Here is a 25,299-nt window from a genome sequence, read left to right on the forward strand (position 1 = left end):
TTTTAGAAATACATTCTGAATAGATATGGGTGAAATTATATAATATCTTGAATTGTATATAAAATTTGGGACAGAAGTGGGAAGAGGCTTGAGTTAAAGTGAGAGTAGCCATGAGTTGATGAACACTGCAGCTAAATGATGTATACGTGAGGATTCATTAGACTGTTAGCCCTGTCTTTGTGCATGCTTAAATTTTTCAATAATTTAATGTTTATACAGTGAGTCTGACTTAAAGATCAAACTATAAAGCTACAGTAACCAAAATCAAGACAGTGTGATACTAATGAAAGAATAGACAAAGAGATTAATGGAAACAGAACAGGGAATTTCAAAAAAGGCCTGCATGAATATGTAGTTAACTGACTTGTGACAAACGAGCAAAGGTAATACAGTAGAAAAGAAAATCTTTTCAAAAAATGGTGTTGAACATCAACATGCAAAAAATAATCAATCTAGACACAGACCTACAGCATTTATAAAAATTCACTCAAGAAGGATTAGAGACAAATGAGGAACAGCAAACCATAAAATTCCAGAATGTAACATAGGAGAAAATCTAGATGACCTTGGTAAAGTGATGACTTTTAGATAACATCACCAAAGGCACAATCCATGAAAGAAATAATTGATAGACTGAACTTCATTAAAATAAAAAATGTCTGCTTTATAAAAGCTGTCAAGACAAAGACAAGTCAAGCCACAGACTTGGAAAAATATTTGGAAAAGATATATCTGATAAAGGGCTGTTATCCAAAATATACAAACTCAACGATGAGAAAGCAAACAACTCAATTAAAAAATGGGCAAAGGATCTGAACAGGTAACTCACCAAAAAAGATACATAGTTTCAGGAAGATATATAGACTCGGAAAGAACCGCTGGAGAAGGGATAGGCTATGCATTCCAGTATTCTGGCCTGGAGAATTCCATGGACTATAGTCCATAGGGTTGCAAAGAGTCAGACACAATTGAGCAACTTTCAGTTTTCACTTTCAAGCTTATGAAAAGATGTTCAACATTACATTACATGTAATTAGGGAAATGCAAATTAAAACGACATACTAGCACACTTGTTAGAATGGCCAAAATCCAGGATACTGACAACACTAAAAGTTGGCAAGAATGTAAAGCAAAAGAAATTCTCATTCGTTGCCAGTGGGAACACGGTACAGCTACTATTAAAGAAAATTTGGCAGCTTCTTACAAAATTATATATAATATTATCAAATGGTTGAGTAATCAGGGGCTTTCCCTGGTGGCTCAGATGGTAAAGAATATGCCTGCAATGTGAGAGACCTGGGTTCGATCCCTGGGTTGGGAGGGCATGGCAACCCATTCCACTATTCTTGCCTGGAGAATCCCTGTGGACAGAGGAGCCTGGCAAGCTACAGTCCATAGGGTTGCAGAGTCAGACACGACTGAGCAACTAAGCACATACACATATAAGAGTCCTTGGTTTATGCCAAAACAAGCTGACACAAAAATCTGCACAGCTCTACTGGTAACTGCCAATTTACAGAGGCAAGCAAGCTATCCTTAAGCAGGTAAATGGATGAATAAACTCTGGGACATCTAGATAATGGGATATTATTTGGTCCTAAAAAGAAATGAGCTAACAGAGACATGAAAAGACATAGAACATCCTTAAACACATATTACCATTCAAGGAAGTCAATCCAGAAAGGCTACATAGTATATGATTCTAACTAAATGATACTCTGACAAAGGAAAACTATGGAGACAATAAAAAAAAAAAAAGTGCTTGCCAGGATTTGTAGCAGAAAGAGGAATAAATAAGCAGAATACAGAGGATTTTTAGGACAGTGAAATTATTTTGTAAAATATCACAATGGTGGGGTCAGGTCATTATACATATGTCAAAACCAACAGAATGGACAACATGAGCAAGCCTTAATGTAAATGGTGGACTTCAGGTGATGATGTATTAACATACGTTCATCAATTGCAATAAATGTACTACTGTGGTGAAAGATGTCGACAGGGAGGTAGGGCGGGCATAGGGAATATAAAGGAACTACTTGCATTTTCCACCCTATTTTGCTATGAACCTAAGACTGGTTTAAAAATAAATTTAAAACAAACCTTTTTAAAAGAATCAATGAGTTTAATATATCTTTACTTACTTCATATGAAAGTAGGTCTCCCTCCATTTATCTGTACTGACCATTCCGAATGCTAATATAAAAATCAAAATAAAATTAGCTTTTCATCATGCTCTAGAACATTTATTTTCAGAAGGAGAAATGCTGTTACATTAAATATAAGCTTTATGAAGTCCAAAGAAATTACCTTTTATTTCATAAAGCATATTTCTGGAAAGGCACAGTTTATAAATATTATCCTTTATCCTGCCATCTCTTTATTACCATGGTGTTGGCAGTAGTCAAGAAAAAGACATTGAGTGTACCCTCTTGTCTTACGAATTCCAAGCAGCCTGCAGAGAACTAGCACCAACTTAAGATCTGAACCAGAAACATACAATGTCTGTACTTTACTGTGGACACAGACTACTACATAATGCTTAAAAGCTACAGGGGAATACATCATGGCACTGTCATGCCATGAGATACTCATAATAGCAAGCTTGAGCTATTTTAACAAAATACCACGGACTGGGTGGCTTAAACAACAGACATTTATTTTTCACGTTTTGGAGGCTGGTAAGTCCAAGACTGAGGTGTTGGCTGACTTGGTTTCTGGTGAGAATCCACTTCCTAGATTGCAGCTGGTTGCCTTCTCACTATGTCTTCACATGGGCAGAGAAAGAGAAAGGATGCATGCTCTCTGGTGTCTCTTCTTAGAAGGGCACTACTCCCATGATGAGATCCCCACACTCATGACTTGGCTGAAATCTATTTCCTTCCCAAAGTCCTCACCGCCAAATACATCACATTGGGAGTTAAGGATTTCAACATGTGGATTTTGAAGGATGTAAACTTTCAGTCCATAGATACCACAGCAGCATACTGGATGTGCATCGTGCTCACAATGGGTCCGAGTTCCCTGACAAGACCAGAGTGAGTAGGTGATTGGCAGTATCATAAACGCTTCATTAAACTATTCAGTATGAATGGCACACATTTCCTTTCTTTTTTAAAGTTATGTTTAATACATTTTTTAGTTTAATATTTTTCTTAAAAAAAAAAAGTAGTCTCTTTCCCCTCAAATTAGGTCTATATAAAACAACAGAAAATATATATACTGGTTTCAGATATTTTTTCCTTCCTTGAGGTAACTGCTATGCTCTTCACTTTACATGTTTTTATACCACAGCCCAGTGACCACTACACCACAGATGGAAGTATGGGTTTGAGGATCATCGAACACTGAATACCCGCCATTACATCACAATTATAGAAACACCTGTGTCCAGTAACTTTGAGTTGAGTCACTCTGAAAATCCAGAGCACTCAATTGCCCACAACACTTCTCATTTTTCATGACGACATGTTCAGCACCACTATTTAAGAGATGCATTTTCAAATATAGTGGTTTCCATATCTTGTTACTGAAAAATCTAAAGAATCTATATAAGGCATTTTCCTATGTTACTCTGCAGTAAAATGTACTCATGACACAAGTTGATGTTCAACCTGAGTCCTAAGACATGAGAAAGAGTGGTCCCAGTCACTTGAAAACTAACCTATCTCAATCTTATGACCAGATAAATAAATGAGTTTTTTGTGCAGAATGCATTCTAGAGTGGTTCTCACTCAATCATAAACTACAAAATAAAATTAAACCCAACTTAGGTAAAATTAATCATGAGTCCTCACATATTCACTCCCATGCATGCATGTTCAGTTGGTAAGTCCTAAGTCATACCCAACTCTTTGCGACCCCATGGACTACAGGCCACCAGGCTCCTCTATCCATGGGATTTTCCAGGCAAGAATACTGGAGTGGGTTGCCATTTCTTCCTCCAGGGGATCTTCCCAACCCAGGGATCAAACCTGCATCTCCTGTGTTTCCTGTACTGGCAGGTGAATTCTTTACCCCTGAGCTACCGGAGAAGCCAGATAGATAGATGGATGTATACATATGTATACATCACTCATTATCATTTATCTTCAACCAAAACAATTTCTTGCAGTATCTCTTACAATACAGTTCTCCTATGTATGAATTTTTCAATTTAGTTCATCTGAAAATGTCTTCATTCCATCCTTATTTTTGAAGAATGCTTTTGTTCAATATAGAAATCTTTGTTGATAGATTTTTCTCTCAACAATGTAAAGATATTCCATCATTTTTTAGACTCCATTGTTTCTTATCAGCAGTCAGTCATAATAATTGTTTCTCTGTATATAATGCATTGTTTAATCTCCATCTGTTTTCAAGGTTTTCTTTTTTCCTTTTGATTTCAGAAGTTTGATTATAATGTACAAAAGTGTAACTTTTTATTTATTTTGCCTGGGAATTTGATGTGTTTCCTGGATGTGTACACTTGTTTTTTTCACCCTTAAACTCGAAATTTTTTTCGCTTTTATTTCTTCAGGTATTATTTCTATTCTATTCACTCTTTCCTCTTATTTGGGGATTTTTATTACAAGGATTTCATTCCATATTGTTCACACGGCTCTGAGACTGTTCACTTTTCTTCATTTGATTTTCTCTTGGTTCTTCAGAATGAATAATTTCTATAAATCTATTTTCAGGTTTCCCAACATTTTTACAGCCTTTTCCTGGCTGTTAAATCAATCTAGCTTCTTTTTCATTTAACCATTGTGTTTTTCAGCATCAGAATTTCCATTTATTTCTTTCTTATAGGGTCTTTATCCTGTTAAGATTGCTCATTTGTTCACTCAATATAACTATGTTGCTTTTTAATATTTTTGCTGTGTGTGTGTATATATATATATATATAAAATAAATGTAGCAACTGCATTATTTGTCTGGTAATGGCCTCTTCTTGATGATTATGTTTCTGTTGCCTACTTTTTCTCTTGAGCATTAGCTATATTTTTGTTTCTCCTGTCTGCTGACTTTTTCAAATTGTATTCTAAATATTACCAACCACACACTATAAATTCTTCCTCATGTTGCATTCCTCTGACACGTATTGGTATTTGTTATAGCAGGCACTTTACTGGTTTCAAACTCCAAACTCTGTCTATCCTAATGTGGTCAGCAAGTGAAATCTCTAGTTTTTTTTTTAATCATCCAATTGCTGCTTTTTTTTGCTAGACCCATTGGAGTCTTTCTCACACGTGTAGAGTTGGTCAGCCAATGATTTGGATGGTGTTTACATGTATTTCCAAGGGTGCACCCTCCTGTGGTTCCCACACCTTTCTGGAATTTTCTCCAAACCTTTTAGGTATTCTGCCAAACTTGAAGTCTGTTCTCCAACACCTAAGTAAGTAAGACTGTGACTTTTCCATTATTACATGGGATTGGGAAGTGCTCTCAGGCAAATCCTGCAAACTCACACACTGAAATTTCAGTCCTTCCCATGTAGAGACCACTCTAGTTTTGCCTACTTTTGATCATCTGACAGTGCCTTTAGCTGCTGGTTTTCAAAAATAATTTCCCAGAGAGTTAATCTGATCAAGGTATTCCATCAGCAGAAATTAAAACCATTAAGTCCATGGAGTTACCTCTCAGCCTCAGGTCAGATGTCTTCATACTTTTTCTATTAAAGTAAACATTTCTCATACACCCCTCCACACCCCACTTTTCTCATATTTCTAATTACTTCACATTGGCCAGAAGTGTGTTGTATGCCCATTCCTAAACCCATCACCTACAAAGATAATGTACTTAACTAGATTAGCTCAGGCTGGGAAGCAACATGGCTTCTGCAGATATTTCTGCTAAACTCCTGCAGAAAATCCATCTGCAAGGAAGATTTTTTTGAATAGGGGTGTCTGCTGGAGACAATCAACAGAATCTGCCACATTCTCTATACCATCTAGACAACAATGCACTAGCAGAATCTGTCTGACATAACCATTTTGGAACTCTGTAGTGTACTGAAGGCTTGCGATTTCCAGGAGAAGTACAGTAATTTTAAGGTAAGTATCAGAAACTTAAAGTTTGTATGTTAAGTGTTAGTTGCTCAGTTGCATCTGACTCTTTGCAACCTCGTGGACTGTAGCCTGCCAGGCTCCTCTGTCCATGGGATTTCCCAGGCAAGAATACCAGAGTGGGTAGCCATTCCATTCTCTACAGAATCTTCTCGATTGAGGGATCAAACCTACATCTCCTGCATTGAAAGCAGACTCTTTACCATCTGAGCCACCAGGGGATATCAGCTAAATGAAAAATAGAATAGAATAAAATGGACTGTTTAAAATTACCACATTATTAGATTACATAAAACCATAATTTTCTATGAGATGAATATGGAAAACTACTATGCAGCAAAATCACAAAATTGAAAATTAAATACCAGGACTGTTAGAAGATAAATTCAATATTAATCATAGTTATTCCTTTATGCTAGAGTAATAAGACTAACACAGAAAAATGAAAAAACACAGGAAACAAATGGAGTATAGGGTCAAGAAAAAACAATGACATAAATATCCACAACAGAACGTCAAGGAGAAAAGCACAGTGGAAAAAAGACATCAGAGAAGGGCAGAAGAATGATTCACATTTCTTAACTTTTTAAGCTTTGCATCTCTCTTCCTAAAATTCATTTATTTATAGTACATGTTCCAAGTCATAAAATACTTTTAATACTGTGAACATTTTGGGGCTCCAAGGTAAATATGGTCAGAGAAAGAAAATAGACTTTTCCCAAATATAAATAATATGAGGGAAAAAAATTAAAACTAGAAAAAAATCAGTCAGTAGAAAGAAATAAGAAGAGGGTCACAATCTACTGGCATAAACTTTTTAAAAACTTTTTTAAAAAGATAAGACCCTACAAAAACACATTCTTTACTTCTTGAGACTGTTCATTAATGACTCTTGCCTCCCAATATGGACAGAAGAAAACTGAGGGGTTATTCTTATCTTTTCATCCTATTGAGGGTGAGGTAAGGTCGTGAGGGAGGTTCGTAGTGGAAGTAAGTGGTAAGGAGAAGCAGGTGGGAAAGTAAAAGAACTAATACTCTGGGGCAACACTGTCCAATGGAAGCTTCTGTGATAAAGGAAACATTTTATATTACACTATCAAATACAGTAGGCACCAGCCTCACATAACTACTGAGCACTTGATGTGAGGCCAGTGCAACTGAGGAAGTGATTTTCAATTTCAGTTAACTTAAACAGCCACATATAGCTAGCAGGACTGCAGAATTCTTCGGTTAAACAATAAATAAATAAGAACAACTTACAGGTCAAGAGCATTTCTTTAAAGAAATATACTAGGTGGTATCAATGATAGTATAGGTCATTTAAGAAAGTTCCAAAATAAGTGCTCAAGTTTCCTAAAAATGACGTTAATCTCTGTTGAGACTGAATTTACTATCTCACAAGTTAATCCTTTCTGCTAGAGTAATAAGCACACAATAAAATACCCCACAATCAGACTGAAACTGAGAGGAAGAAACAAATGGTCTTTGGATATGGTGGGACAGAATGAAGAAGTCACAGTATATCAGAACGAACTAAATGTCTGTACCAGCACTTCCCAAGTAGCTGCAACAGGAAAAGAACATAATTACTGTGCAATACATTCATGGCACAAAAGCAAAAAAAGTGCAAAAGACAAATTATTCTGTGAAAAAATTCTCCATATATCAAAAGAAATTCTCTAGCAAGTTAGTAAGAATGTGAAGTCAAAACAAAAACAAAAACAAAAAAAAACCTCACATATTCAAATCACAGAATAAAGGAAAGAGTGAAACCTGAGTAAACTAAAAATGAAAGCAGTAACATTACTAAATTAAGTAAAAATTATAAGTAACAGACTTTCGGGTCACTGAAAGTCAAATTACTAACACGCACACAAAAGACTGGAGATATATGAATGCAAATAAGAAGGCAAACATTAAAGCAATTATTTAAAGAGGTGACAGACACAGTAGACAAAAGATTATAAAATAGAAAAATTTGTATTCCTGAAGCATATAATTGACAAGGAGTAGGAAAAGAAGTTTGACCATCAAATTAAGAAACTGAAACATAAAAGACAATTCCCTAAAATATAGGAAGAAGTGAATATACAGAGCATATAGAATGATCCACACCGAAGATGCAACCTTGCTAATCTTCTAAATATTTTAAGAAAAAATAAACAAGCAAAAAAACCATTTTTTTGAGGATTCAAACAAACAAAAAAATCAAGTTACCTGCAGAAAAGAAAAATCTGTGACTACAGAGCTCTCAGAACGTGTGACCCAACAGTATTATATCTGTCCGAGAAGTCAAGTGTAAAAGTAGCAAGACATTTCAAACCTAGAAGACCCAAGAGAACACTGATTCAACAGTCCAGTCAAAATATCAAGTGTGACAGCAATACTGCAAAATCTCAAAATTTTATCTCTCATCTACCCATTCTTAACAAGGTACTGGAGGACGTGCTCCATTCAGGAAGACCAAAAAAGAAGACAGTACAGACAGGAAGGCCTAAGAAATACAGGATTTAACACAGAAGAGAGAAGAAATTAAGTTCCAGAACAACAGCTGTGTAGCAAGCCTAGAAAGCAATCCGATTAGAACAGGAGGGTACAGAGCCTCCAGGACAACGTCTCCTGGAAGAGTATGAAGTTACTGGAATACTGGATATACGACAACGGTACTGACTAGAATGTGTTCAGCTATATTTAACAGAAATATCAAGTTACCTATAAGGAAAACTTTTTTTTCCCAAAATTCCAGAGTGTGGCTTCATCTTCATGCCTGCCAAATGGCTGTTGTACCTGTAATCATCACATGTACATTCCAAGAAGAAACAATGAAAAAAAGGCAAAGGGCAAAATAAATACATCAAGTAAGTCTGCCAGAAAAACAATGGCTTGCCTAGAATCTCAGCCAGAATATCTCCACAACTATTTCTACAACTGGTTCATACAGCCATTTCTTGACTCCAAGGGAGTCTGAGGAATTTGGTTATTTTTAACTGGATATATTGCTACTCTGAACAAAAATAAGGATTCTTTTATTTAAAAACTGAAGGTGGAGAATTGATATTTGGTAGGCAACTAGTAGAATCTCAACAACTGCATATAAAATAATATTTGGAGACGATTTAATTTTCTGATGCAGAATGTGGTGTGCTTTGTAATAGTGACATGATAAACTAGGCAATTTCAATTCCAAAGAAGAGAGTGCCAAAGAACATTCAAACTACCAGAAATTGCGCTCATTTCGCATGCTAGCACCATATATGTATAGTGCTATATATATGCTAAGTCGCTTCAGTCGTGTCCGACTCTGTGTGACCCCATAGACGGCAGCCCACCAGGCTCCGCCGTCCCTAGGATTCTCCAGGCAAGAATACTGGAGTAGGTTGCCATTTTCTTCTCCAGTGCATGAAAGGGAAAAGTGAAAGTGAAGTCACTCAGTCGTGTCCGACTCTTAGCGACCCCATGGACTGTAGCCTACCAGGCTCCTCCGTCCATGGGATTTTCCAAGCAAGAGTACTGGAGTGGGGTGCCATTGCCTTCTCCGAGTGCTACATATATATACACACACATATATGTATTACATGCATAGGTATATACATATAATACATATAATATATAGTACCATATATATATGAAACTTAGAAATGGAGAAAGCTAAATGCACACAAATATGAAAAGGCCTAAAAGAATCTGAAGTAGCTGATCCAGGCATAGGAAAAAGTGGGATAGGAAAATGTTGTTTCTTGTAAGCCGTGCAGTATTCTTTTAACCAGACACATGTTACTTGAATAAAATTGTAGATGTTTCTTTCAAAAAGAAACTATGCAAGTTTAAAAAACCCAAACAAAAATTAACTATAAACAACAAAAAAATAAGTAATCTTTAAGATAAATACTCCATAACCAATGAAGGGAGCAGAGACAGAAACCTCATTTCAATATCAGCACGTGGTCCATAGTTTCCCATTAAATTGCACACTGAACCCTGCCTTCCTCAATAGTTGTCTGAAAGAGTGAGCAAAAACTTTTAAATGTGCATTGTAAAGCATGGATTCTACCCCAAGTCTTCAACTTCAAGTTTTCGTTTTTTAAAAAATCCACAGGATACTAAGTAAGATTCAAAAACAGCCCACTAGTAAGACAAAATATAAAATTTAATTTACAAAGAAAATTAACCTGTAAAGAAAGTTTAAAAAATAATCTCTAACACTCAGGTCCTCTAAAACAGGACCTAGATGTGGAGTTTTGAATCTTTTCCCCAAATACCTTTATACTTGCAGAAAATTGCTAACCAAGAAGTATGTACATGAACTTTGTGTTCTAATGAGCTCTTATTTTATAGCTACCCTTGAAAAACTTAAGAAACTTATCTTAAAAATACTTTAAACAAAACTGTAAACTTGGAACTTTCTTACATTTATATACTGCTGTTACTGCTACTGCTAAGTCGCTTCAGTTTGTGCCCGACTCTGTGTGACCCCACAGACAGCGGCTTACCAGGCTCCCTGTCCCTGGGATTCTCCAGGCAAGAACACTGGAGTGGGTTGCCATTTCCTTCTCCAACGCGTGAAAGTGAAGTTGCTCACTCGTGTCTGACTCTTAGCGACCCCATGGTCTGCAGCCTACCAGGCTCCTCCGTTCATGCAATTTTCCAGGCAAGAGTACTGGAGTGAGTTGCCATTGCCTTCTCCTACACCTATATAAGGTTTTACAATTGAAGTACAGATATAATGGGAGGAAGAAAAGTAAAATTATCACTTCAAATTTCAAAATGGAATATGTATTTCCACCAGAATTTATTATCTGGAATCATATACTAAAAAGTATCTGTGAACAACAGAATTTTAAGTTCTAAACTAGTGAAGTAAAATATTTTGAGAATTACTGCAAAGCCATCACCATCTTCTAGAGAAAGTTCAACTTTAAATTCGTAAAATTAAAGACATTCCTATCAGTCCGAGTGACATGAGTTTCACGTCGGTCTATAACTAATGCCACAAACATTTTTTTAAAAAATCACTCTTAAAATTTACTTGGTGCTTTATAACATTTATTTTAAAAAATCTATTACTTCTACAAAAGCAACTTTAGTCTTAGAGACTTACATCATTTATCTTCCAGTATGCTCCTACAATAAGCTTGAACGATACAAAGAAAACATTTAAGTAATTTTATATCCTTGAAAATTATACAAAGTTGACCTAGAATAAAAAAAAAAAAAGCAGCCATGTGGACTGCAAAGAGTAAGGTAAATTTAAGAAAATAAAAATGCAAATATGCATTTTAGCAGTCCCTTGAATTTATTAACCTAAAAGGTTTAATTTCCATTTTCCTGCATCAGCTGTATTTATAAAATGTCGTGCCCTATAAATATGCTGTTATTTTCTATAGTCAAGCACCCTCTTAACAAATCTTCTCATTAATATGTAAATTTAAAGTCAATCGGTCTTCTCCCTGACAGCCCCATGAATTCCTAGTGCACTGTATAATCGGCTTTGACTTGGCATCTACTATTTATCATCAAAGATGTCAGTTAGAAAAATTATGGAAAATGCACTGCAATTGATATGACTGCAATCTACTTTGTCAACACTTAATTGTTCCGCAAATCATACATTTACATATAAACAGCCTAAATACTGATCTATAATGATGCAAATAAACTAAATTAAAAATCGCTTCTGCCCCTGAAGAAGCTTGTTTGTATATGATGTGTTCATTTGAGGACTTACTGACAAAAGCATATACATCAGTCCATCTCAGAAAGTACTTTTAATTTTCAATTCCTTAAAAAAAAAATTTTTTTTTTTTTTGCTACCCTTCAAGCATATGAACACAAATGTTTTAAGGAATTCAATGAGAAACATAATTTTTCTCTTTGAAAAGCAAATTTAATTATGGTTGTTAGCTAATTGTAATGTTTGAACACTAAGGATTGGGGAGGGGGCTTCAAAATTAGCTTTGACGAGAACAGGGCTTCCTTGGTGGCTTAGACAGCCACCTCCAATTCAGGAGACCTGGGTTTGATCCCTGGGTCAGGAAGATCCCCTGGAGAAGAGAATGGCAACCCACTTCAGAGTTCTTGCCTGGAGAATTCTATGGACAGAAGAGCCTGGTGGGCTACAGTGCATGGCCTTTCAAACAGTCAGAAACTTATTAAAGTGAGCAAAAAAATATATTTTAATTTAAAAGTCATGAGTGAATATATATAAAGGAACAAATTATGAAAAGACTGAATTTTATTTCACCATGTGCTTCAATTGCTTCTATAATTTTAAAAAATACATATGACTATAGTTAGCTGCACCCTTACAAATATTCTATTTAAGTGGTTTTCTTTCTTTCCATTTCTTAAGCCAAGGAGCCTTTCTCAAATGAAATCATCCATATAGCTGCCTATGAAAGGCAAGCAAAGGTGAAGCTGCTCCATTTGGAATGGTGGCAAGATTCCCAGAAGTAGCACTGCCCACCCTCCCCCACAACCCCCGTGGTTGCTCCCGAAGCCGTGCTAGCTTCCTGAGGACAGAGCTGCATAGCGGGCAACTACAAAATCTGTCTACTAACCCACAGAATTTAGAATAACGCCAACGTCAGACTGCCAAGAAGTGGCAAAGAAATGAGGCAGTCCAATTCCAGTGCACCCAGAACAACGATCAGACTTCATCTCATGTTTGTAAAAATTAATGTTCACAGAGTTACACATGAAAACACAAAGAATGCACTACAGTATCAATTTTTAAAATTATCTGTCAAAAGAGTAAATATATATGGCAGTGTAGATTTTAACTGTTGGGCTTTGTGAATAGCTTTAACAACTAATTTTACCTAAAATAAAATAAAATTCAAGGAATAGAAACACAGACAATTACAAAAACAGACATTTGAAAATCTATCTTTAGAAGGTAAGAAAAACACACTTTTTTATATTCTAGATTCTACATAATGATAAAGCATGGATCACTTGCATACAGTTACTGAAAATGATTTGATGATGACAGGAAAGTAAAATTAAAAAATTTTAAATAGTGACAATAGCTAGATAAGGTAAAATAACCTATAATCTTACACAACAGGAAAAAAATATATATGAATAGCATTCTGGAAAGTGACTGGCTGAAATCAAACAGACAGCTATAGCTATTAGCAACAAAAAAAATCTCTCTTCCAAGTAACCAGTGACAGGAAAGGGTCAAGACACTTGCAGCATGGACATGTTGCTCAATCCAGCAAAACTCTGTTCAAAATTTTACTTTGCTCAAAGCTAAAATTTCATCAGTCTAAGAGCTCTATGTGGCATTAGACGTTTACATATGAATAGTTTAAAATCTCCTTTGAATTTTAAGTAGAATAACCCAATCACCTTTTAAATATTAAATTAAGATGAAGTCAATATTACAAATAGCCTTCTGGTTAAAGATCTATTTTTTAAAATCTTAAATACTTTTTAACAGTAACAATACTTAAGTAAATGCAGAAAACACTGATAAATATTTTAAACATTTAAACTTCTTAAATATCTGAAAACTGGATACATCACCTAAAGTAAGAATTATGAACATTTTCCCTTTTATACGTTTTTCTCTCACTTTAATATTATTTCTAATGAACAAAACCAATTAGTACTGAACATTCGATCAAAGCCTATTCATAAGCTTGTGTAAAAACCACTATGACATAATTGGGTCTATCTATAATACTGCTTTTTAAAAAGACAAAGAAACATCATTAAGTACAGAATGAACGCAAGTGCTATTTTATGTATTTAGTGATTTCTTTACACAAGTTAAAGTTTACTCTTAAATCTTACATATACACCGAGAGATCTCTATTGCAAACTATGTAATAAGGTTTTCTAACTTGTTAATATAATGAAAAAAGTAAGGTATGCTTCTAAAGTTCACTGGCACAAAGAAAACAACTTCACTGTAAGGTACACTTAACTATTAATTTTACTAAAGTTCTACCAGCTTAAGCAAAAAAAAGTAAAACAAACATTCTAGAAATATAAAATTAGGAAAAAGTAGTTGAGTTCAAAAACAATTTACCTGTAAAGGTGTGAAATTATCTTTGGTATAAATTCACATATGTTAGAATCACATTATCTACTTTTACAAGTGAGTACCTGGAGTAGTTGGGTCTCAAAGGTGTGAAACTAACAAATAACCAAAAAAATCCATGATTTGGCAATGTCACGGCCAACACTTTATTGAGCTGCTGTTCCCAAGGGCCTCTTGACAGGCCTCATACCAAAAATTTATTCACTATGCCATTAAACATGCATCAATCAGTGCCAAAACAATGAACAATTTTCCGTGCATTTATACTGGTTTTCTGCTTTCCAAAAGAACATGAAAAAAATTAGTCCTTCTTAAACATGCAGATTTTAATATTTTCCTACTCTTAATTAAATCTTTGTACACATTTTAGAAACCTCATCCATTTTCTTAGTATACTGTGTAAGTATAAGATTATTTAACACTTACCTCTTTCCAAGGACTGACAAACTGTGTGCGAGCATATCGAGTTAGCATGTGGATTATGACAACCTGTCCCCACTCTTCTACATCAACTAGTAAATTACATAGTTTGCGGTAATTCTTGTGAATGAGATCTATTCTATCCGGGCAAACTTCTTCAAAAGCCATGACAACACTGCCAGCCACCAACTAGAAAAGAAAGAAATAGTAACTCATTAAAAAACATTCTCGTCCCATCACAGATTCTACTTGGGCATTACAGAGATGCAATCAGTGTTATGGCAATCCGTATTTAAAGTATTCAGTCATTTGACTAATAAAATATTCATGTTTGAATAACAAATTTTGAAGAGTCACTGCCTGAAAGAATCATATTGATAGCTGAAACATATCTGAAAAGCTAACACTTAGAAGTATCAGTATTAGAAATTACATTTCTTATTTCATCAGGTTAAATTTCAATGGACTGTTCATACATGGATTAGATATATTAATTATGGGCAGTTTTCATTTTTAAACCTTACCAAAACTCTAAAGATTCATTACTCGGTACAATAACAAGGACTATATCATGTCAGTTTAAAATGAGAATGACAATTTCACCATGTTGTTCAGTCTCTAAGTCATGTCTGACTCTTTGCAACCCCATGGACTGCAGCATGCCTGGACTGCAGCATCCCTGGACAGCAGCATGCTGTCCTGCAGCATGCAGCATGGACAGCTTCCCTGTCCTTCACTATCTCCCAGAGTTTGCTCAAATTCAAGTCCACTGAGTCAGTGATGCTACCTACAATGAAACTATCTTAAAATTCGTGCTGAACTCATAAATGTCTTCAGAATAAAAACACTTTCAAATCTTACACATTTTAATCAACCTGTTAATTTCTATCAACATAATTTATTTACAAGAAAACACTGGCTACAATTTTAGAACATTATTATTATTTATATAATAATGTATGTAAGTTGAAATAAGATAGTACCAATAAAAGGAAGCTTTTCTCCAAGACCAGTTAATGAAACATAAATGCTGTTTTTGGAATTGTCATGTTTTTGCAAACTGATGAAATTAAGTTTTCTTTAGTATAAAGATACAAGCTGAGTAGAATATATAATAGACAAATACTTCTATATATGTACCACTGGTATGTCTGGAGTTAGCCAACAATATAATATGGTTTTGAAAAAATAAATTAATATCATATTCTTTCTGAACACTAGGGATCTTCATTTTAGTATCTAAAATTTCCCTAACGTCTTAAAATAAGTAATTAAATAGAAATAAAACTTACTGAAATGGTACTTTTTGAAAAATATTAGATACAGTGATATTCATATTTTTATTGTTTGTCCCTCTACTTGGCTGACATTTAGTTTATTAATATGCAACCAACAATACAATTGAAAGAAAACAGCTCAGAATATAGACTTGCTATTATGCTAAACAAGTTTCCAGTCCTGTGGGGATTTTATGAATTACCAATCAGTATAAACGTGGAGCTGCATTTATTGACTCCAGCCCTGCCCAAGTACTGGTGCCTGCTGGTCCCAGCATGTATGCACCTCAATCGAAAAAGCAAAGAATTGATTATTTGTGAGAACTAAATAGAAATGTATTATACGTATAATTTTCTATTTGCTATTGATATGGGAAGGAAGTTATGTTTGTGTTTTCAACAACACATTTTGATGTCTTCTGTATAAATCATTCTTCAGTAATAATATTTCTAAAAGATGAGAACTATTATCATTTAAAAATCTCTTAAAACAATTAAGTTTATGACATCAAACTATAGAATAACATGGTATTTGTAAAACATTTATATTTACATATATTTTATATATGTCAATCATATTAACAAAGCTATATTTTTTTAACTGGTTAGGGTGTTAAAGTACAAAAATGAATAATATCACTTAGAATAAAGTAATATATGAAACTGAAATGGGAATTCAACAAAGTTTGAATTTAAGGAATACTATGTAAAATCAAGTTATTTTGCCTAAACCTAGAGATTATTTTTTTCAATTATGTTTAGACATCAAACAATTAAATGGAAAATCAGCTCCCACATGGTACTAAATTTATCAAAACAAGACCTACAGGTATAAAATAGTTCTACAGAATTAACAAACAACAATGAAAATTTAAAAAACATAATTGTTTAAGTTCAGGTAAAGTTTATGGAAACACAAAAGTAACTAGGAAAAATATTAAAAAATCATCTTTTTTCTGATGATTTTAGATATTTCACTCATCATATGGTTTTAACAGTTGACCCCAGCCTAAACACTGCCAGAAGAATTGATAATTCTGGTATATTAAATGTTCAATATTCTATAAAAACTTACAGAATTAAAATAAAATGATCTACTGAGATTTGAAAACCAAAAATATTGGTTTCCCAAAAACAGACAGTTAATTTCCGTCTCACTGTGTCAATAGTAGCTTTTTATATAAGGGGAAAAATAAATCACTCCAACGAAACTAGCAATGAGCTCATCAAATTCAAATGCAGTTTTCCATTTATGTATTTTTTATATTAAAGCAATAAACATGGTTCATTTATCTTCCCTTGGTTGCCACGTTTTTCTGTGCTGTTGCTATGAACTTCAGCCATTAGCTGTGCTCCAAGGTAAACTACATGAACCATCAACAAAAGTGACACTCCATCTATGGAGTTCATATTTTCTCCAGATTATCTATGCTAGTTGACAAGCTGGTAATGAAAAAAATCACACTAAGCAAATGGTTCCTCTAATAACAATAAATTTTCTATAAAATTATGAAGGGTACAAAATGTTTCCTTGCATCTATTTTGTCATGAATTCTAATTAACGTTGGAAAAACCTGAGAGTGCTGGGTCATCACAAGAAGTGCATCAAGGTTTGATTGATAATATGGTATAAGTTGGCCAGTGCTGCTAAGATTTTCTTCTCTTAAATTAATGGCCATCCAACCTGCCCTAATCATACAGCCCAAATGATATTCCTCTTCTTATTTCAATTTTCTTGAGGCATGGAAAATGGGAAAGATCAGTCATTTATCTTCTAATAGCTGGATAATAGATCTATCACAATAAAACATCTGCACAAACTCAGAGGTGTGTTTTTTGCCGACAACAGTGAAGCTTTTACCAACATTAAATCAATAACTTATAAAATGGTGTCTTACCCCCACAGCTTAGCTATGAACTACCAATATATTCATTAAACATCATTGGGTAGCTAAATTAAGGAGAAGAAACTTTGTCACCAAAAAAATATAAATAAACAACTCAAATTTTCAGTAGGCACTGATCTAATTTGTTTTCCTAAGAAGCCATTTTCTATTAGAAAGTTAAATGCTACAAAAGGATTTCTTTAAAATTAACCTGAAACGAAAAGGAAATAAATATCACTTTGCTTTTGAGGTGTTCTAAGTAAAAGAAAGAAGGTTTACTACAAAGCTTAAATTGCTCAATAAATATGAATTTCTACATTTTAAAGAAAAACAATAAAGTGTTATAAATTTTAAAAAGGAATTTACACATCTGAACATTTGGAAAGTTTTTCAGTAAAGAAAAGAAGTGCTTAGGATACAATAAATAGAGAAAATATGATGAAAATGGTAAATCTAGGAAAATACAATAAAGAAATTCTATTAAAAAAGCATAACAGCTGACTGAACAAGCATAAATTAAAATGTTCCCTCAATTGAACTGACATTGTAAGCTCTTATTATATCTTTTAAAATTTACAGATACAGACCCCATGGACTTAGCCTACCGTCCATAGGATTTTCCAGGCAAGAGTACTGGAGTGGGTTGCCATTTCCTTCTCCAGGGGATCTTCCTGACCCAGGGATTGAACTTGGATCTTCCATGTTGCAGGCAGACACTTTACCATCTGAGCTACCAGGGAAGCCCAACAGATAGCTTTAGACCATAGTTATCTAAGTAATTCTAAAATGTTTTTCTAGTTATATTACCATAACTGTATTCCTAAACTCAAAGTGTCTTATTTTGGGGAAAGGAGTTTTCATATGACAAATTTAGGTATTTCTCTAGTAAAAGAGAAAAACAATTATATTTTAATAGGCCTTTTATTTCTACCTTTTCTTAAAATCAGAATGACACAACTAATTTTGAAATCTCAAAATCAAGAAAATCTTCCTTTAGACTAAAAGAAGCAACAGAAGGTAGATCTCAAAATCAACAAAGATTAAATAAAGTTCTTAAACATATTAACACCTTTCAAAATTATATTTATCAGCAGCAACAGCAATGTCATCATCATTATCATCATGATCCCAAAAAGCTCCTGCTGACAGCAAATAAACTCCTTTTAAAATGTGGAAATAAATTAAATTTGGATCACTTAATGAGGAAATTTTAAACAAAAATGATTTAGGTTTTTTATTTTGAATATTAATGCTAACACTATTAATTAGCGGGGAAGAAATATAGCTATATCACATCAATATATTATATCTGGAAAGAAAAGGTAATAATAAAGATAAAATCCATAAATATCCATATAGATATCATAATGTTTTCAACCTTTTTACATAGAATTATAAGCATACAAAGGAAAAAATAATCAGAAAACATTCACAAAACATAAATACTTAAATACTGGGTAGACAACTTAAATACTGGGTAGAAAATTAATGCTACCTGGGGAAATGTGAATCTCTCAATGCAAAGTCAGAGAAAGCAAAAAGATTAAAATCAAAGCTCTAAGCAACACTAAAATACTTTGGAATTTCCAAACTTTAATTACATGTAAGTAGAAAATACAGGGTGCTCGGGGCTGGTGCACCGGGATGGCTCGGAGGAATGGGATGGGGAGGGAGGTGGGAGGGGGGTTCTGGAAGGGGAACACATGTACACCCATGGCGGATTTATGTCAATGTATGGCAAAACCAATACAATATTGATAAGTAAAAAACAGATAAATAAATAAATTTAAATAAAAAAATAAAATAAAATCAGAGAGTTATCTTTCATGTATGTATCACAAACCTTACAAACATCTATGATAGTCTGAAACAACTGCCCAGAATAAAAGCAGACATGAGTCAGTAGTGGGCATAAGAGAGAACTAAAAGCAACAGCAGAGAGAAAGGGAGGAGCCTATGTGTGAACATACTAAAAAAACATTCCTGGTAGATCAGAGCAGAAGATGAAAATCAAAACAATTGATGAAAATTATCCACAAAAAAAATCCATGATGAAGCAAACAAACAACTGTCACACAGCACTTCAAAATGAATTAACTTGACTCAAAGAAGCATTTCAAGATCACATAAATGAACTGAAACTGAAAATCACAAAACAGAAATGAACAAAAGACAACAGGAAGAAACAGAAGTTGATTGAAACCAGAAAAGAAATAACCAGACATCTTGATTAAATTGCAAAATGCCCCTGGCAGAAAATAGCTGAATAAAAATTTAGGAAGGGGCATTAAAGCAAAGTACAAAAAGAACCAAGAGAAAGCGAGGTAAAGAAGTAAAGGTAGCAAAAAAGATCCAACTTACAGAAAACTGAAATCTCTGAAGAAGAAAAGGTAAGAGTTAAACAGAATTAATATTTAAAACTTAATCTTAACAACAACAACAACACTTTGCCAAAAATAACATAAACTCTAAATCTATATTGTAAAAAGCCTCCCTAGGTACCAGGAAAAAAACTGACCTTGACACACCAGACAAAACTAAACGATAAAGAGAAAATCCTCAGGGTCAGCATCTCACTTAATACACACGTATTACAGGCATTTCCTTTAAACTGAAACAAGGCAAGGATGCTCACCATCTCCACCACTACTGAATACTGTACTAAAGTTATACACCAATATAATTAATTATGACAAGAAAAATTAGAGTCATAGGTATCAGAAAAGAGAAAGTAAAGTTATCTCTATCTGCAAAGGATATGATTTATTTTCTGGAATGAAACAATGGAGGCTGAAACATAAAACTAAATCTAACAATAAAAGAATTCAGTAAAGAAGCAAAATATAAAATCACCATACAGAAAATCAATAGCTTTCTTCTATACCAATGTAACAAGTTCAACCATACAATGTTAATGCAATTTCGATTTACAACAGCATTCAAAGAAGTAAGTCTAATGATAGATATAATTCTAAACCAACATTTAATTCAATTAGTAGTCCCCATCTCACTACTCTTCACAGAGTACATGCTAGCAATTCTGAAACAATACTTATCTGCATTCCAGGATTGAGTAAGTAAGTGAATGTGTAGTGGATAATGCAAGTCACATTTCTTAATGTTGGAAAAGGAAGTTACAAATATTGACATGAAAAGGTAGGACACTGGAAAACCGTGTGCTTCTGCTCTGGAATTAGAGAATTCAGTATAAACTACTCCTGTTTCATATGGATAGAAAATAGATATAGGTTCTTTTCTAATTTTAAAAAAATAAACATATCCTATATATACTTTAGGACAGGTAGTACCTCACAGATGACAAGACAATCAAAGCTCCCAAAGGACCAATCTACCTATGAACAGACCATGACACACACCATTTGGGAAGTAAAACATTGAAAATAATAGTAAATACCTAATTACCTTCACCAAGAATATAGCAAATTAATTCTCACAATTATTCAACAAATATTAAATACCTACTATTAACAAGTACAATATTTTTTCTGTTGTATTTTGGAAATAAATGGTCAGAACCCAAGAACAGACATTCTAAATACACAAAGAAAGTGTATTCTTTATATTCCTTTTTGAGTCGTTTGTTTCTTATTAATCTCCTTTTATGGTGTCAGGCACTGTGCTGAGGATTTTATACACAATAACTTTCTCAGTACAACCAAAAACTTTATAGATTGGAAATTATAAGGCCTAAAAATCTGGAAGCTGAAATTTATGAAGGCTTAATACATAGCTACTGTTCAGTCGCTTAAGTCGTGTCCAACTCTTTTGGGACTCCATGCATTGCAGCCTGCCAAGCTCCTCTATCCTTGGGATTTCCCAGGCAACAATACTGGAGTGGGTTGTTATTTCCTTCTCCAGGGGAGAAGGGAATATCCTCCCCTTCTCTAGGGGAACTTCCCGACCCAGGGATCAAACCCGCCTCTCCTGCATTGCAGGTGGATTCATTACGTCTGAGCCACCAGGAAAGCCCCTAATACACAGCTAATAAGTGGTGAAACTTCAGGCTCAAATACAATTCTGCTTAATTCCAAAGAAGGTAGTTTTACCTGTGATGTGCTACATCTTGTTTGAGAAGCCATGCACATATTATATATGGAGATTTCATTTCTAGGCCAAGAAACTAATTTCTTTAGCTTATTATATAGCAGAAATCATGGCAAACTACCTTAAAATAAAGGATCTGTTTCTTACAGATCTTAGCATTCTTCACAGTACTTGGCAAACATCTTCAAGACAGAAGAAACTACCTGTTTTTTTTATTATTACTAAAATCAAGTTATCCACAGTATCAATAATATTGATTTCATATTTGGGTCTAGAAGGATATAACAAGCATGCCATACAAAAGACAAAAAGGAATCAAATTTCTTTTCTCTGTCTTCATTATGCCAACCGCTACAGAAGAAATAAAGATTCCTGCTACATTATTGACTAAAAGAAATTTGCTGTCTAGTCTCCAAGTACAGTCTCAGGTAAATACAGTATTTTCAAAAATACATAGTGAAAAAGATCACTAAAAGAGTTAACATACACAACATATACACTGGATATTAAAAAAAAGTAGTGAAGGAGGAATAACGAACAAAAAAAGACATGAGACATAGAAAAACATAATGGCAGCTATAAATCAACTATATGATAGTAAGAATTAATGTGAATGGATTAAACCATCTAATCAAAAAGCATATGTAGTCAGACCAGAGTAAATATCAAGATCCAACTCTACACAGACCTCAGGAGACACACATTAGATTAAAAAATACCAACAGGATGAGAGTAAAAAGAAGGAAAAAGATATATCATGTAAACAGCAATTGTAACAAAGTTTTACTTAAACAGGACAAAGTAGAATTTAAAAATTGTTATGAGATTGAGACATTTTATAATGACAAAAGGAAGGTAAAAACAATTATAAGTACATATGCACCAAATATCAGAGCTCCTAAACATACAAAGTAAGTAGGGACAGAACTGACAGCTCTATAGTAACATAGACTTCAATACTCCACTTTTAATGAGCCACAAGAAGGAAGATCAACAAAGAACAGAAGACTTGAACAACACTATAAACCAATTAGACCCAAAAGACATCTATAGAACATGCCAACCAAAAGCCAGCAGAATACACATTCCTCTCAAATACACACTGAACATTCTCCAGGACAGACTAAGCCATATATTAACAGCTATAGTCTGGCTTCACTGGTGGCTCAGATGGTAAAGAATCTGCCTGCAATGGAGACCTGGGTTCGATCCCTGGATCAGGAAGATCTCCTGGAGAAGGTCATGGCAACCCACCCCAGTATTCTTGCCTGGAGAATTCCATAGCAGAGGGGCCTAGCAGGCTACAGTCCACGGGGTCGCAAAGAGTTGGGCATGACTGAGCGACTGAGCACAATACAAGGCTAGTGGCTGCTATATTAGCATCTATAAACAGATATGCATGCACCTGGGTGGTACCTTCCTAAAATGAGCTGGAATCCTTTTTTTGAATAGTTTTGAGCCATACAGGTGGGTGCAGAGGACTCCATCAAAGATACCATCACACCAGCTCCTCCAGAGGTCTGCTCACAGATCCCATGCATCGCCATTATTTCTAGATCTCATTATCATGTCACCATACATAAAGAATAGGAGTGGAATAGGAAGGAGGAAGAGACATGTACATTTCCAAAAGATGGGGAATTTGCTCAATAAGATCATTCTAACCAGCCAATAATACAGTGTTATACATACAAAAACATTTTAGTATCTAAGAAAAAAAGTAATACATTTATAATACTAAAACACACTCCTCTATTTTTCATTATCCCTTTAATACCGAATACATTTTAAAACAATTATTTGTTTTCAACTGATTCAGCCTTTAAAAATCCTAGAAAATCATTGTTTAAAATAAAAAAAAGTTGGCCTTAAAAGCAGTCAATAATTTAGCCACAGGTTAAAGAAAGAATTCTTTCCCCAACTTGCTCTTCTTCAGACTCTCATGAAGAAATATGTAACAAATTAAAATTCCAAATGGAACTTTTCTCTTTACCTGGACATTTTTATTTTTCAAGAATTTAATGAGCTCCATTAATATTTATGTAATTTCAAAATCTATTTGTTGTTGTTCTGTCGCTAAGTCATGTCTGCCTCTTCGCAACCCCACAGACTACAGCATACCAGGCTTCCCTGTCCTCCACTATCTCCCAAGTCTGCTCAAATTCATATCCATTGAATCAGTGATGCTATCTAATCACCTCATCCTCCGCTACCCTCTTCTCCTTTAGCTCTCAATCTTTCCCAGCATCAGGGTCTTTTCCGATGAGTTGGCTCTTCGCATCAGGTGGTCAAAGTATTAGAGCTTCAGCTTCAGCATTAGTCCTTTCAATGAATATTCAAGGTTGATTTTCTTTAGGATTGATTGGTTTGATCTCCATGCAGTCCAGAGGACTCTCAAGAGTTCTCCAGCATCATAGTTTCAAAGCATCAATTCTCTGGCACTCAGCCTTTTTTGTGGTCCAACTCTCACACCTGTAAGGACTACTGGAAAAAAACCATAGCTTTGACAATACAAACTTTTGTTGGCAAACTGATTTTTCTACCTTTTAATACACTATCTAGGTTTGCCATAGCTTTCCTTCCAAGGAGCAAGTGTCCTTTTATTCTATAAGAATTATTACATCATATATATGATAGTAAAATAATTATTATGTAAATAAAGCACAATTTTATTGGACATGAAAAGATATTACTTACTGTGCTTTTATCCTTCAGAAGTTTTTCAATTATTTCAATTAACATTTCTTTCTGCTCTGGATCAAGGCTAAAATATAAAAAGAAAAAAATTTATATTAATTTTTTTCCTTTATTTCTAACTTTAAATGAGGCTAATCATTTCAAGAATATGAAAAATGTTCAAATGTGGGGGGAGAAAAAGACTTTAGATAGAAATAAACAGAAAACAAATTTAAAGTGGAATGAGTTGATTTCCCCCATTCTATCTAAAGTTGCTCATATTAATTAAACCCAGATAGCAAAACCATTAAGAAAATAGTTAAAGAACAAAACCAGTTCTTAAAATGAAGTTGAAAACCTTAAGAAAGTAATTACAGTTAGTTAAACCACAAAATCTTTTTTTAACTAGGGGGAAATAACAAAATAGTAATCATTTTTGATCATGGATACCGAATTGTCAAAAAGAAACACATGGAAATTTACAAATAAGAATTTTGCATCATTCTAGTTTACTGATAGAGACATGCATAATAAAACCTGCCATCTAAAACCAAAAAATATAAACAAAGGCTCACATATGTATAGAAATGACAGACGCATCTTAATACCAGCTTTACACACTGAAATATTGATAATAATTTCTTCCTAGCACAGAATTCAATGTTCATTTACTGAGAAACTAAACAATGGGCCTACAAAGAGAAGTAAGACAATCTAGTACAGATAATCCCAAATATAATCATAAGACATAATGGTGATATGGATAAGGGATTATGGGGATAAAGAACACTGATGGAGGCAGGAAGGTTGTGGAGAGTTTCTTTTGGGATGTGACATCTCATACAAATCTTAACTTGACTTTAGAGCTGGAAAAGGTA

General features: G+C 34.1%; 1 protein-coding gene across 7 annotated transcripts in view; it reads right to left on the bottom strand.

Moving 5' to 3' along the window:
• Window positions 1-25,299, bottom strand: part of AP3B1 (adaptor related protein complex 3 subunit beta 1) — a 234,808-nt gene that overhangs the window by 150,393 nt on the left and 59,116 nt on the right. For all 7 annotated transcript variants that reach the window (XR_014058467.1, XM_081505951.1, XM_081505949.1 and 4 more), the window contains 2 exons: window positions 24,443-24,509; window positions 14,524-14,706 (listed from right to left, as the gene is read on the bottom strand). Coding sequence is in view for 6 of the 7 variants with exons in the window: in XM_081505951.1 (XP_081362077.1) it covers window positions 14,524-14,706; window positions 24,443-24,509 (250 nt within the window). In the remaining variant the exon portion in view is untranslated. The remainder of the gene's footprint in view (window positions 1-14,523; window positions 14,707-24,442; window positions 24,510-25,299) is intronic.

The sequence above is a fragment of the Giraffa tippelskirchi genome, chromosome 7, assembly GCF_054371585.1.
Source record: "Giraffa tippelskirchi isolate mGirTip1 chromosome 7, T2T-mGirTip1v1.2.pri, whole genome shotgun sequence".
Lineage (NCBI taxonomy): Eukaryota > Metazoa > Chordata > Mammalia > Artiodactyla > Giraffidae > Giraffa > Giraffa tippelskirchi.